This window comes from Asterias amurensis, chromosome 9 (assembly GCF_032118995.1).
Source record: "Asterias amurensis chromosome 9, ASM3211899v1".
Classification (NCBI taxonomy): domain Eukaryota; kingdom Metazoa; phylum Echinodermata; class Asteroidea; order Forcipulatida; family Asteriidae; genus Asterias; species Asterias amurensis.
In genome coordinates, this window is record NC_092656.1 from 767,941 (window position 1) to 781,264 (window position 13,324).

The 13,324-nt window shown below is 39.6% G+C and overlaps 1 protein-coding gene across 2 annotated transcripts; it reads right to left on the reverse strand.

The window, feature by feature from the left end:
• Positions 1 to 44: 44 nt before the first annotated feature.
• LOC139941434 (uncharacterized) lies at positions 45 to 6,178 on the reverse strand. 2 transcript variants are annotated; one of them, XM_071937925.1, is made up of 7 exons: positions 5,662 to 6,178; positions 4,583 to 4,825; positions 4,177 to 4,262; positions 3,049 to 3,137; positions 2,353 to 2,532; positions 1,579 to 1,789; positions 45 to 1,116 (listed from the first exon to the last, which is right to left on the reverse strand). In XM_071937925.1, the coding sequence occupies exons 1-7, from the start codon at positions 5,941 to 5,943 to the stop codon at positions 450 to 452; spliced, it is 1,758 nt and encodes a 585-aa protein (XP_071794026.1). In that variant the 5' UTR covers positions 5,944 to 6,178; the 3' UTR covers positions 45 to 449. The 2 variants fall into 2 exon arrangements, with proteins under 2 accessions (XP_071794026.1, XP_071794027.1); XM_071937926.1 differs by having other exon boundaries at positions 45 to 1,113; positions 5,662 to 6,177.
• Positions 6,179 to 13,324: the final 7,146 nt, after the last annotated feature.

A 13,324-nucleotide genomic window follows, 5' to 3' on the forward strand; every position in this document is an offset into this window, starting at 1 on the left:
ACTCATCCAGCGTTGATGATTGGCACAATTCTTGTTGATGACGGCTCTGTCTGCGAACTGCAGAATTACATGTGTTAATATTTACCGTTCTCTGCTCGCTGAAGTGCCGAATATCTTCATAATTATATGATTCGTTTTTCAGATTCAAATGTTTTTTATTTTTGTTAATTTATTATTATTGACTTCTAACCAACGGGTATTTCAGACGAATGATTTCCGAATATGCTTACTATGTAAATACATTTTCTACCATTTTCTTTCTTTATACATGTAATCTGCAACTTTGATGACCAATTGAGCCCAAATTTTCACGAATTTCATTTTTTTTATGCATATTTTTGGGATGCACCAGGTGAGAATACTGATCTTTGACAATTACCAACGGTGTCCTGTGCCTCTTAGTAAAGCCATCATGGCGAGCGAACGAAGGGAGCAGGTTCTTCATGCAATCAGATAATATAAGTACCAGGCGCCAGGTTTTTATTATTGGAAGCTTTGATTAATTTTCTAATGTTGTTTGTTCTTAGCTTGTCTACCTGCCTCTGATCTCGCCGGTGAAGATCGCATGTGTGGCAGTTATGCACTAAACACACGCCATGAGACGAGTCTATTGGGTCACTAGTATCACTATTATCATCAACCTGAACTGCAACGTCACTGGTGTCCATCAGTAGATCCTTTGTGATACACGTTGATTGATCAATGGTTGCTGGTTCCTGTTCCGTGTTGGTGCATACCTCCCGATAGTCTACGTCATCAACTTGTGTCGCGGCATGTATCGGATCGGGGACGTCAACCTGTGTGGCGGCATGGACGGGATCCGGAACGTCAACTTGTGCCACGGCATGTACCGGATCCGGGACGTCAATCTGTACCGCGGCTTGTACAGAATCCGGAACACTCTCTACATCAACTTGTGTCGAGACATTTGCATCGGGCGAGTCTGAACCTCCCGGTTCATCATGGGGTTCAATTTCTTCAGGATCCAGCGGAATGCTTTCAGTGGTCGAGTTCCCTACCTCCTCTGGTTTGACGCTACCTGTCTTGCAGCACTTGAGTCTGCAAACTCCGATGCAGCAGAGTGACATGCCTCTTGTTTCACTCGTTCCGGAGCTGCTGATATAAGATACAAAATATGAAATTATGAAGTTAATTTCAACCCACTTACTACACACAGGGAAACGATATTGTGATTAATGTACGTGGGTTAACGATGGTTTGAGGTAACTCGGCATTTCCCAAGAATTTGTCCCCCCAACCAATGCAAACCTACCAAACATGCCTTCTCTTGCTTATTAGGCATAGGCTAATGATTAGGCATAGGCTAATGATGAGTCGTAGGCTTTGTAGAAGCCTAGGCTACACAAGGCTTAAAGCATACTACGCTTATCATACACGTAGGTCGAAAGGGTAGGACGGCAAATTGTCTTTGCAACAGTAAACGCTCCTGGGGTCGATTTCAAAAAGGGTTTAGGAGATACTAAAACTTAAGGCTGGTCCTAGGTAACTCGTGATAAGACTAGTCTTAACTCTTTGTGAAGTTCACCCCTTAAAACAGATGGAAAGCCAACCTCTTACCTCGAACCTTCGCTTGAATTACAGCACCCCAGACAGCTCCCATGATCACTGGGAGTGGTACAGCACCCCAGACAGCTCCCACTAGTGGAGGTACACAAGTCGCTGCAGCACCTGTCTCTACATATGAGTCCACACATATAGAAAATCCCTATCAAAAAGCCGATCCCTAAAACCACGATCAGGATGATCACGAAGACCATTAACGGAAAATCTGAAAGGGAAAAAGACACATTTTCATTTAATACTCGGCTATTACCGTATAATGAGATATAATGGAGCTCTAACATGGTTTTGATGGTGAATTCAGTCTTTGCATCAGTTTACTGGCTAGTCTCGATAGGCAATGTTCATTTTGTTAACGTAATTGCAGATATTGAAACGCAATTTATAAATAATTCAAAAAATTGGTGAGTTTTTATGTTGGGCAAAAAAAAAAGTGAAGTTCCCACGCATGAACAATAAGTTGTATTGTATTTATGGAAAGAGTTACCGTATTACAGATTTTTAGATTGACCCAGTCCCTATGATTCAGCCGATGTTGCGCCCTCTAAAAGTGACACACTTACTGACTACTTGCCTACTACTATTTGGGAATGCAATTTTTATGAAAATAATCCTACCCCCGCCCCCCTTGCGAGTTTGATCCAGGTCTGACCCGGGTTTTCCAAAAGCAAAACCAATTCCTTCCACCCATTTTTGACTTTCCAACCTCATCTGCCCATCTATAAAATAAGAAGAAAATGTTATGTGGGGGAGGGGGGGTAAATATCTTACAGAGAGCGTCACAAGTTGCTTGGGTATCTTCCGTGGTATGCCGCCTTGGGCGTTTCAAATGTGACTCATCCTCTACAGAAACTGCATTCAATATCACGTCATTTGATTCGAGATTGATGTTGTTGTAAACGCATTTTGTTTCCACAGTGTCACCCTTTCTTTTATTGTCAGATGATGAACCTTTAAAGTAAATGAAAACTTTATTTCAGTTTGGACAGAATTTCCAAAACGAAAAAAAACAAAACATTAACGGGTCATTTATCGAATAATGGTTGACTTTAGATAGATGACCATGAGTAATCAAGAAGAAGAAGAAGAAGACAGGGTTTGGAAACTGAGGAAACTGAGTAAATCTTACAAATTCACAACATTGCTCTGTAACAACCTTTGTAAACTTTGTATCAAAGGCCTGCCAAAAGGCAAACGACATACCTATTTAAACTTTGCATGTTGGGAGATCGGGCGAGGTCTGCTTGTAAGAGCACCATGTTCAAATCTCTTTACAGTAATGTTGGCCAGTGATTGACAACTCAACGTTTGGAACACGATCGGAGCATACTGATCGTCGAAACGTTGAACTGTCAACCACCGGTTCTTCTTGAATAGAACGAACACTACTCCAAACAAATAGTGCTACCGCAAACCTCACCTGACATACCTTTTATTACAGACCAGTAAAAGTTACTGGATACTTACTGCAGAGTCCACTGTCACACCACTCGAAGGCACCGCACTGAGAACAAGGTTTGCCATGAGTATACGGCGACTCATGTGACTTGTAATCCCTTCAGATGTTCAAGAGAAAGTTTATAAGAGAATAACATGTTTTCCATTTTGTATTTAAACACAAAAATAGCTTAATCAAAGGAAGGAAATTGGGTTTGTTGGCACATTATTGTCAGAAAGGCACGGTACCATGCAAAGAAAGGTAGTTGCTTGGAAACGTGTGTTAAAAAGTTGTGTCGTTTTGAGAAACATTGCTTAATAGTTTTAAAACCATTTGCCGGATACAAAGTCAATGCAAATTGTGTTTTACACAAATAAAACATTGACACTCTTAAAAACTTCAATTCTCCAATTTGTTTTCAAAACAGAAAAGTTATTAATGTTGTTGATTAGAGATAAGTGTGATTTTTTTTCTTCTTTCTATAAACATAACTTATTAACTTTCACAACAGGAATGACTTTGCTGTATATTACCATAAATAGCTGTCAAATGCCCGACGTTTCGACACAGAGTCAGGCTATCTTTGATAAAGACTCTGCCAGCTTCGAAAAGCATAACATTGTGTCATTGTGTTTGGTAAACAGCTTGCGGCAGTTAATTCCATTTTGTTCGTTCCTTCATAAATCATTAACTTGAAAACTACACTGGCTCCCTATCTCTCAACGTATCATCTTCAAGCTGATGCTCATTGTCCACAAAGCTCTAAATGGCAAGGCTCCCCACTATATTTCTGAACTGCTTCAAGTTTACACTCCATCAAGGAATCTTCGATCAAGTTCCATGCTTCTCCTCATTGAACCCAAGTCTCGACACTCATGGGGGGACAGGTCTTTTTCTTCAGCCGCGCCACGCATCTGGAACTCTCTACCACTTAATCTTCGATCTTGTGTTTACACCGCTAAATTCAAGTCTCTTCTCAAAACTTATCTTATGTCACAGGTTTTCAATGACTAATTTTGTTGTGTCTGTTTTTCTTTGTGTTGTGTTTTGTTTTTGTTTTGTTTTTGGTCTTACTGCGCCTTGAACACCCAGCAGGGTGGATATGTGCGCATTACAAGTCTTATTATTATTATTTATTAAATGAATAATCGTCTCACCTGGCGCCATAGTAACAGACAACAATGACGTCATCATTGCAATAAGACAAACCACATCCAACTTCATGTACATAGGCAGACACCATCTATAACAAACACACACATGAATAAGCTCAGAGATCAAAAGCCCGGTTTATACTTCACGCGAAAATGAAATTGATTTTCTTGCGTCAATTGGAAAAACGGTGCGTTTCCTATTATGCCTAGCAAATATCACTATCACGTCTTTGACAAACGTATGCAAAAGCCAAGTGCATTAATTTATGTCTCTTACAAAAATTGCCGTTCAAAAAAATAAATGCAAGGGGGCTCTAGTCATCAGAGCTCAGTTTGTGCGAGGTGAAATTTACTCGACTATTACAGTGAAATTGCATCACTCACGTCAAGGGTACCAGCGTGTACTTACCGTGAGGTAGTTTTTGCAGCCATTAGCTCGATAGCATGCCCTTGTCTTAAAGTTGTAATAATTTCCCTCTTTAAACCAAGACGAGAGGGCGTCCTCTATCGAGCCATTTCGTCCTCCTGCCCAGATGTTTTGGAGTATCTGACCGCTATAAGTGAGGGGGTCGAGCGTTAGGGGAAGACCGTACCCCATGATGCAATGACGAGACCAGAGCTCCGCTAGACGGGCCAAATTAGAACTCCATCCCTGAGAGAAAAATCCTACATTATTACTCATTCAACAAGATCGGTATATTATATTTGGTTTGACCCATATACATCGATGTGTGTGTTTTAACACTGTACTACTTTCAGTACAATTCTATGAAAATAATCACAGGCTCAATACTTGGATGGGATTCGAACCCTAGACATTTGCAATTCTAGAGTAGTGTTTTACCAAACGGCAACCGAGATTGTCCGATAGCTAGAGGGAATATAAATGTTATAAAACACAACTAATGAGAACCATAATGATCAATCTGATAATTATTATTGCAAAGTTACATGATACTTTAAAAGCATAATGGTAACCACTTCGCTGAAACAAACATTCGTTTCAGAACCAACACTTACTCAAAAGAGATATTCTTGTGTTACCGCAAACCACTAGTTGGACAATTTTCCCCCAACGGATTTGGGAAGTGTAAGAACGTTCGTTGGTTTGACCATGGTGCAAAACTCCATGGCTCGGCAGATTGTAGCAAGAATTAAGGTTGTTTGTAGAATGAACCATTCATATTACAATAAAACCCTATTGCTCAGTTCAATAGGTGTGTATAAATCTTGGCGTCTCAAGGACGTCGTGTGACAGCTTGGTTTACCGTACTCACGAGGTCAGGCAATATTGAACTTAATTCAGCACAGAGCAAGGTAGAAAACTAGTAGTCCTAGCCATTTTCGAAACCACTGCAAGGTTTAGTCTCATGCTTCACAGGCGAGGCTTCGTATTCATTTTGAAATAGAGGCATTTTGGTAGACGGAGCAGATGAAGCTTACATAAAAAGTCTGAAACCATTCTTTCAATGGGCCATACAAACTCACCAATTTGGGCATATTTGCAGCCGGTGGGTCCACATCCCGTCTAAGTAGATTGTGTAAACTCAGTGTATTATTGAACCTCCTAGCAGATCCAACACCACGCGTGTGCATTATCCCAGCACCATTGGCCTCGTTCCAAGGTTCAGGCATACTGGACGATTTGGTCTCTTGAGTCGGTTGACTACTGTTCACCGTCAGTTTCTGAACAGACATGCTGGCGATTAACACAGCGTAGGACAGTAGCACAAATCCAGTCAAATGGACCCGGAATACAATCTTCATCATTACTCTGTACAATTACTGTTAGTAACAACTTCTGTTTACAGTAGATATCCTACGTCAGTCCTTAAAATTGTTTATGATTACAGTTGATATGTTTATACCTTATAGTCTGGTGTTTCGCTGCCTGCTCTCAGACTCCAATTTGTATCTAGGCCGGTTGACACACACTGTGTGCCTCGTTGCTAATGGTAACTAGTTATACATGTTTTCAGCAATACGTTGACCTTTTTCAGCTAATGGTATGACACCCAAGGTACATGGCTAAATGGATTGAAATGGATTATTGAATTCCATGCATTATACGTGGAAAGAGTTTGCAGGCTGTTTGGAGCTATATTCAAAGAGTTTGGCCATGTGTGGTAGGTTAACACACACAAGCTTTTATTGAACAAACCGAGTCCCAGTGTCACACTTTAAAGGGGCACTTAGCATCTAATGACTTGTTGTTATAGTGTTTATAACAAGTCATTAGTATGTAGTGTACAACAAGTAAGTTAAGGTGTGTCCTTTTTCGTTAAGAAATAATCTTTTTGAAACTTTTCAAAAGCAAGGTCATCAAATGCTGTGTAAGTTGTCATTCGCTTCCAAAGACAGAAGACAAGTAGTTGGTGCAAGACGCTGTTTTTCACTATTACTCACATACCGCGCCTAAGCTAAAAAAAGAAAAAGAAAAACAGACTTTGGATGCGATAATGAGATAAACATTTATGTCTAAACTAGCTGGGCTTTAATATGTAAATGAATGGTGCACATCGAGAAAAAAAAAAACGAAAAAAAAAAACAAAAACCTAAGACGTTCTTGCAAAATTGTGACACGCTACAATACGTAACACATCAAATGTCCGTGTATACATTGCGTTATTTAATTAAAAACAAAATTAAACAAACAGTTCAAAGAAGTAAAACAACAGTAACAGTTGATGTCTGCACGGTCTCGGGCCCTTGGGCCTATATCACCTGCTCTGAACTCGACAGGTAGCGAACTTAGCATCTTTAATTGTAATGTTGCATACCAGAGTTAAGCACCTGAACTATACACTTGAACCCCTTTCAATGCAAACACAAGGATCCGGCTTCGTAGACTATGTACACAAAAAGTACAACCACTTATCTACATACTAGAAAACATAACTGAAGGCTATGTTTGTCTCTCAGAACTACTATACATTACTTACCAAGGGAAACAACAAATACAAACGCAATATACACATTTAACAAAATATTTCCCGAAAATAGAATGATCTAATATCTTACCCGTAAATGAAGAGGCTCTTAAGTCCCTTTGTAAGAAGAATGTCTTTATAATTAACTTCAACAACTTTTTAAACACATTCTTAGCTATCTGAAAAATGAAATATTTTAATATTTCCTATTGCACCAACAAAGTTGAGCAAAAAAAACCACCAATCTTATTTGTATTTTGCGATTTGTTTCTACCTCCATGCTTTGAGTGTCAGCTGTTCCTTTTGTTTTATAATTAGTTTGTTGTCATCTAACAGGGCATCGGCGAAAGCAATCCGCATCCTCATGTTGTTAATTTGGCCTCCTTGTAACACCATAACAAACATAAATACATACATACACGTAGTAATAGTCACCTGGTCCCCAATAAATTAATTACGGACTCCGCACAGTCTCTGAGGCCTGGCTAGAAAGTGACTAAGTTTACCCCCTGGACACGTTGCGCGCGACAGACGACGTATCGATTCCACAGTTACCTGGGTAGGTTACAGATCATTAGGAAATTTACAGCCGTAAGTGCGAAAACTTCTCCAGGGGGGTGTATTACCCTAAAACAACAAATCAATGGTTTGGGCAAACTGTAACCTCTTGAACTTCATCTGTCTAGCTAGACTGAAAGGCAACATTAACTTGATTAAGTTGATCAAACAAAATGAGCAAGTTGTGTGCACTGCATTAAAGAGTTTGGGTACTTTCGTACGACACAAAACACAATGTCCACAGATTTACATTAATACATGGTTGGGAGATAATGATGGTTGAAAGTTTTCCTAAAAATATTACTTGCTGAGGTAATGTTACTGTTGAGAAATGAGTAATGATCTTTGATATAGGGTTGGTGTAGCGGTAAATATCTTTCCTGGAGTAACGATCTTTCCTCGCCTTCCACCTCTAGGACCCTGGTTCGAATCCCACCAGGATTGGGGTATCAGTCCTTAGTTACCTCACTGCGTGGATTTGCTCTGGAATAATTTGTTCACGACATAAAACACACATACAAGCGTGCGCCCTCTCGTGACAGTGTGTCTCTTCCCATCACGAATTGTTTTAGTGTAATAAAATCCACTGTTTTTTGTTCTCATTGTTTTCGATTGGTAAAAAAGGAAAAACAATCCCAAGGATAAACCTAAGCATTTAATGTATTTTTCCTCGTATACAGGATGATGTTTCCTTCTAAATAGATTCTGTCAAAAGGCCAAACTGATAAGGGTGGCAATACAGTCCTAAGTTCAGTTGATAAAACATTTGTTACGAAACACAGATTCATGAATTCAATGTTCTTACACCCATTGTGCAAATAAGTTGCTTCTCCCCGCTGTGTACTGAATTTGCATTTACGTACGTATGTCTATAAATCTCACACTGGATCTGTTTTGTTTATCTGTTGCTTAAAGTCACCTGGAAATATTTTTTTCTTCTTCAAACATTAGAGTATAATGTTAATGAACAATAAAAATTGAGTAATTGTTTGTAACGATTTATAAGTTTTAAAAAATAGATAAAGTTGTTTGTGGGTGATTCCGCCTACCCCTTTTGTGACGTCAATCGAGGCAGACTTTGGCTCGATCGAACATCGAACACACGTACGTGCAAGTACATTCAAATCCTAGTCGTGAGTTTGTACGTTTCGCAATAAGGTTTATTTCTTGCATTTTCCCGGCAATGTCGACCAGTTGTGTTGCTGCTGGTGTATTGCTGATGGAGGCAGCAAGACAACTAAAAATGGGGTCAGTTTGCAAAGTGGTCCGGTCCGACGTCTTTTCCAGCGCTGTGCAGCAAACACTTCGAGCCGTCGTGCTTCAAATATCGCGCCTCGATTGACGTCACGAACAGCGCCCACTCGGGTCGGGCCTACTTTTAAATTTGTTAATAAAATGGAAACTAAATTTTAACTAGTTAACTGTTTATTCATATTCTACTCATCAAAACACACATTTAAGTGACCAAAGCTTTATTTTGACAAAATACCACTTCCAGGTGACTTTAAGAAAACTTTATGTTCCAGACGTTCTATTCTTGGCGTTGTTTGTCAACGAATCTACCGACAAAGCATTTGTGATTTCCTGTAGGGTTAGAATTTATCCGGTTGTTTTCTACAATCTATTGTCTTTTTTTTAAACAGCTACTTGCCATCTTGTTTACTTCTTGTTTTACGTTCGCATATGGCGCCGCTGTGGTAGGAGACCCCCCCCCCCAATACGGCACACGTAACGTGTACAAACTTCTTCCGATAGCGCCCTCTTTTGAACCATCCTCCTTCAGTGCATGTTTTAAAATGTCCCATTGTTGGAGCCATAATCATCTCCATGGGACATATCTCTCTATACCGCCACAAACCCAACTCTTGACTTACCACGTAATGTACACCTATTGAAATCCTATCGACTTTTTCCGTGGAGCGTTACTTCTGAGATAAGATCAGATTGAGAAACTTCTAAACATCTATTACAGTTGGTTGTCATAGTGGCTTGCAATCTCCATCAGAACAAACCTTTTCCCTTGTGGTTTATTACTTGATAACAAACTATTTCATCAGCTTTCACGCAACCTCAAACAGAGTACGTAAATACTTTGTAAAACGTCAGATTATTTTGCTCTTGACATTGACATCCTCACGCATGTTGGTGTCATAGGCCGACAACTCTCCGTAACCATTTAGTTAAAATAATTGACATTTCTGTTGAGTTTGCTCTCAATATTACACTCCACTTTCACTTTGAGATGAAGAACCCCGTAATTAGAAAATACCTGTTGAACGAGCAGACTTTTGAACTCCCGAAAACATTGTGTTGACGTGCCACTTATTGTGTAAGTCCACATTAATGTCTCTACTTTTAAAATTGTGAGACATGGTCCACATTGTATGATTAATTTGCTGTCGACTTTTGCTGTAGCTTGTTTGTAAGTTCCATATTATTCATGTCACTGCGTAAACTATTTGTAGGAACTTGAGTTTCTTAAAATAACACGTTGCCTTGGATCGGACGAGTTGGTCTATAAAAAGCGTTTGTAACAATTTTTTATAAAATGCATATGGTTGGAAAGATGTTTTAAAAGTAGAATACAATGATCCACACAGGTTTGCCTCGAAATTGCGTGGTTTTCATTTACTTTGCGAACTAACACGGTCGGCCATTTATGGGAGTCAAACATTTGACTCCCATAAATGGCCGACCGTGTTAGTCGACGAGGTAAAAGGAAAACCGTGCAATTTCGAAGCATGTTTGTGTGGATCATTGTATTCTACTTTTGCAATAACTTTCTAACCATATCGATTTTATAACAAACGGTTAACAAACGCTTTCCAAAGACCAACTCGACCGATCCAAGGCAACGTGTTCCTTTAATGTGGTTACAGGTTTTTTTTGTATGAATGGAAAACCGTTAAAACAGAAAGTTCATCTTAGTTTTGTTAGTCTGTGATTTATAAACCATTTGTGAGAATTTGAGTTTCTAGGTATTGTAAGAGGGGAAAACCGAAAGCTCTTTTGAGTTGGTTTATGGTTTATAAATAATTTGTTGGACAATAAATACCTTTATTTAGAGCAGTCCATACGCAGGAGCATGTTCACCAAACTCTCAGTATCCCCTGAGGAAGAGATTACTTCTTGACGTTTTTGATTTTTTGGAAAGTTCATCTTAGTTTTGTTCGTCTGTGTTTTTTAAAGGCATTGGACACTATTGGTAACTGCCAAAGACTAGCTTCCACAGTTGGTGTATCTCAACATATGCATAAAATAACAAACCTGTGAAATTTTGAGCTCAATCGGTCATCAAACTTGCGAGATAATAATGAAAGAAAAAAAAACACCTTGTCACACGAAGTTGTGTGCGTTTAGATGGTTGATTTCGAGACATCAAGTTCTAAACCTGAGGTATCGAAATCAAATTCGTGGAAAACTACTGCTTTCCCGAAAACTATGGCACTTCAGAGGGAGCCGTTTGTCACGATGTTTTATAACATCAATCTCTCCCCATTACTCGTCACCAAGAAAGGTTTTATGCTAATAATTATTTGGTGTAATTACCAATAATGTCCACTGCCTTTAACAATTTTGTTGGAATTTGAGTTGCTAAGGTTGCAGTGTTTTCGATTAATCTCAGTTTGTTAGTCTGTGCTTTATAAATAATTTATGGGAAAATAAATACCTTTTAACATAAAGCAGTCCCGCACGCAGTAGTGAGTAAACTCTGAAGCGATTTCTTCTTGAAGATCTTTGGGAGGTTCTTCCTATACCACTGGGACCTATTAAATTAAAAAAGATGACCTGCGGCCGAACCAAGTTGATGAAGACGGCCCATTGCCTTCACATCATCATTATCATCATCATCATCATCTGACCATCACTTGGTGAATCTCTATCGCAGATGGAACCCACATGTGGGCTTTAAATTGGAAAATCACAAACTGTAGGCAAACCCTGCTTCCAATTTATCTAACCTTGTCCATCAATAAATGTGACCTACTTCCTCCTTTAAATAACAAACTGTTACTGTGAAAGACAGGCTGAGATACAGTTTGACAATATATCTGAAATTGTAATCTGGAAGAAAGCTTGAACCTGGTTGTCTTGTTCAACCATGTTCAATAATTTCGTCCGAAACGTTTTAATTTATTGGGCGATATGAGTGACACACGATTCAGAAATTTTAAATGGCCAACAATAGACCCTAGAAAAGATAACAAAAAGCGGGCAGTCAACGTCTCTCAGCGAATTATTAAAAATCTTAGTTTAAAGGCAGTGGACACTATTGGTAATTACTCAAAATAATGATCAGCATAAAACCTCACTTGGTAACGAGTAATGGGGAGAGGTTGGTAGTATAAAACATTGTGAGAAACGGCTCCTCTGAAGTGACGTAGTTTTCGAGAAAGAAGTAATTTTCCACGAATTTGATTTCGAGACCTCAAGTTTAGAACTTGAGGTCTCGAAATCAACCATCTGAACAGTACACAACTTCGTGTGACAAGGGTGTTTTTTCTTTCATTATTATCTCGCAACTTCGACGCCCAATTGAGCTCAAATTTTCACAGGTTTGTTATTTCATGCATATGTTGAGATACACCAAGTGAGAAGACAGGTCTTTGACAATTACCAATAGTGTCCACTGTCTTTAAGTGAACAATTAATTGAGTTTGACGATGGAGGGCGCTATATGGCTCAGAAGCAGTCAATTTAAACACCGTACTAAGCCTTAGGCCGTATCCGAATTGGCGGCCACGGCTACGGCTACGGCTGGATCGCCGCGTCGTCCTGCATTGAAGTATAGGACGCCCTTAGCAACACCCCTGGCAACGGTCGTAGCCGCAGCCGTAGCCACCAATTCGGACACGGTCTTACTTTCATAGACCCTTTTCGAAACCACGGCTTCATCTTCGGCTCAGGCTAGCTTGGCCCCGCTTTTGTTTTATCAACTGCGCGTGCTTTGAGTACGCGCTCGGGGCTTCAGACGAGAGGACGGAGCCTGGTGAAGCCGAATCAATAGCCGAAGCGGTGAATTTCAAAAGAGCCACAAATGACTTTGAACGGTAAAGGTCACATTCGATGACCTTTTCAAAAACCCATAACAAGTTTAAAAATGGCGGACCCACATGGAAAGATAGAGAAATAACTTGCTTGAGCAAGGTCTGTGATTTCGTGATTAATTCCATGTTGCACGCTTCAGATGTTTTTCTTATTTCCCCCATGACTCATCAAAATCATCAATGATTTACACCTGCTGGAAAATGTGCACTTGTTTCTGTTCAGTTGCTCACTCTGAAACACTCAGCATATTTACAGAATTCCTTTGGCATTTTTTCCTGATGAGTACAAACATCTGACGTGGAAGACATTAGCACCTGGAGTTTCATAGATCAAGACTTGTCCTCACAAAATAAACGGTTTCTTGTCCATACCAACAAATAAGTTGGCGCGTTCACCCATTTTTAAAACATAAAACATGTTCAAATGGAACATACATGTGCACATACAATCCATTTGAACTCGGGGGTATTTGCATTAACATCGTCCACAGAAGTAGGTTTGACTATAAACTGAGAACAACTGTATTTTTTTTTTTTTTGAACAGTAGCTTGCCATTGATGGATTGCAGACCCAACGCCAATATCGTCTTGTATCACGTGACAGCCATGTTTCCT

Bases quoted from the DNA above. Each gene is read 5' to 3' on its own strand.
- LOC139941434 (XM_071937925.1), bottom strand. From the start codon at position 5,943: ATGATGAAGATTGTATTCCGGGTCCATTTGACTGGATTTGTGCTACTG. The intron at 3,138-4,176 runs GTGAGACGATTA...GAACATCTGAAG, and splicing joins GTCTGTTACTATGGCGCCAG to GGATTACAAGTCACATGAGT. The intron at 1,117-1,578 runs GTAAGAGGTTGG...ATCTTATATCAG, and splicing joins AATTCAAGCGAAGGTTCGAG to CAGCTCCGGAACGAGTGAAA.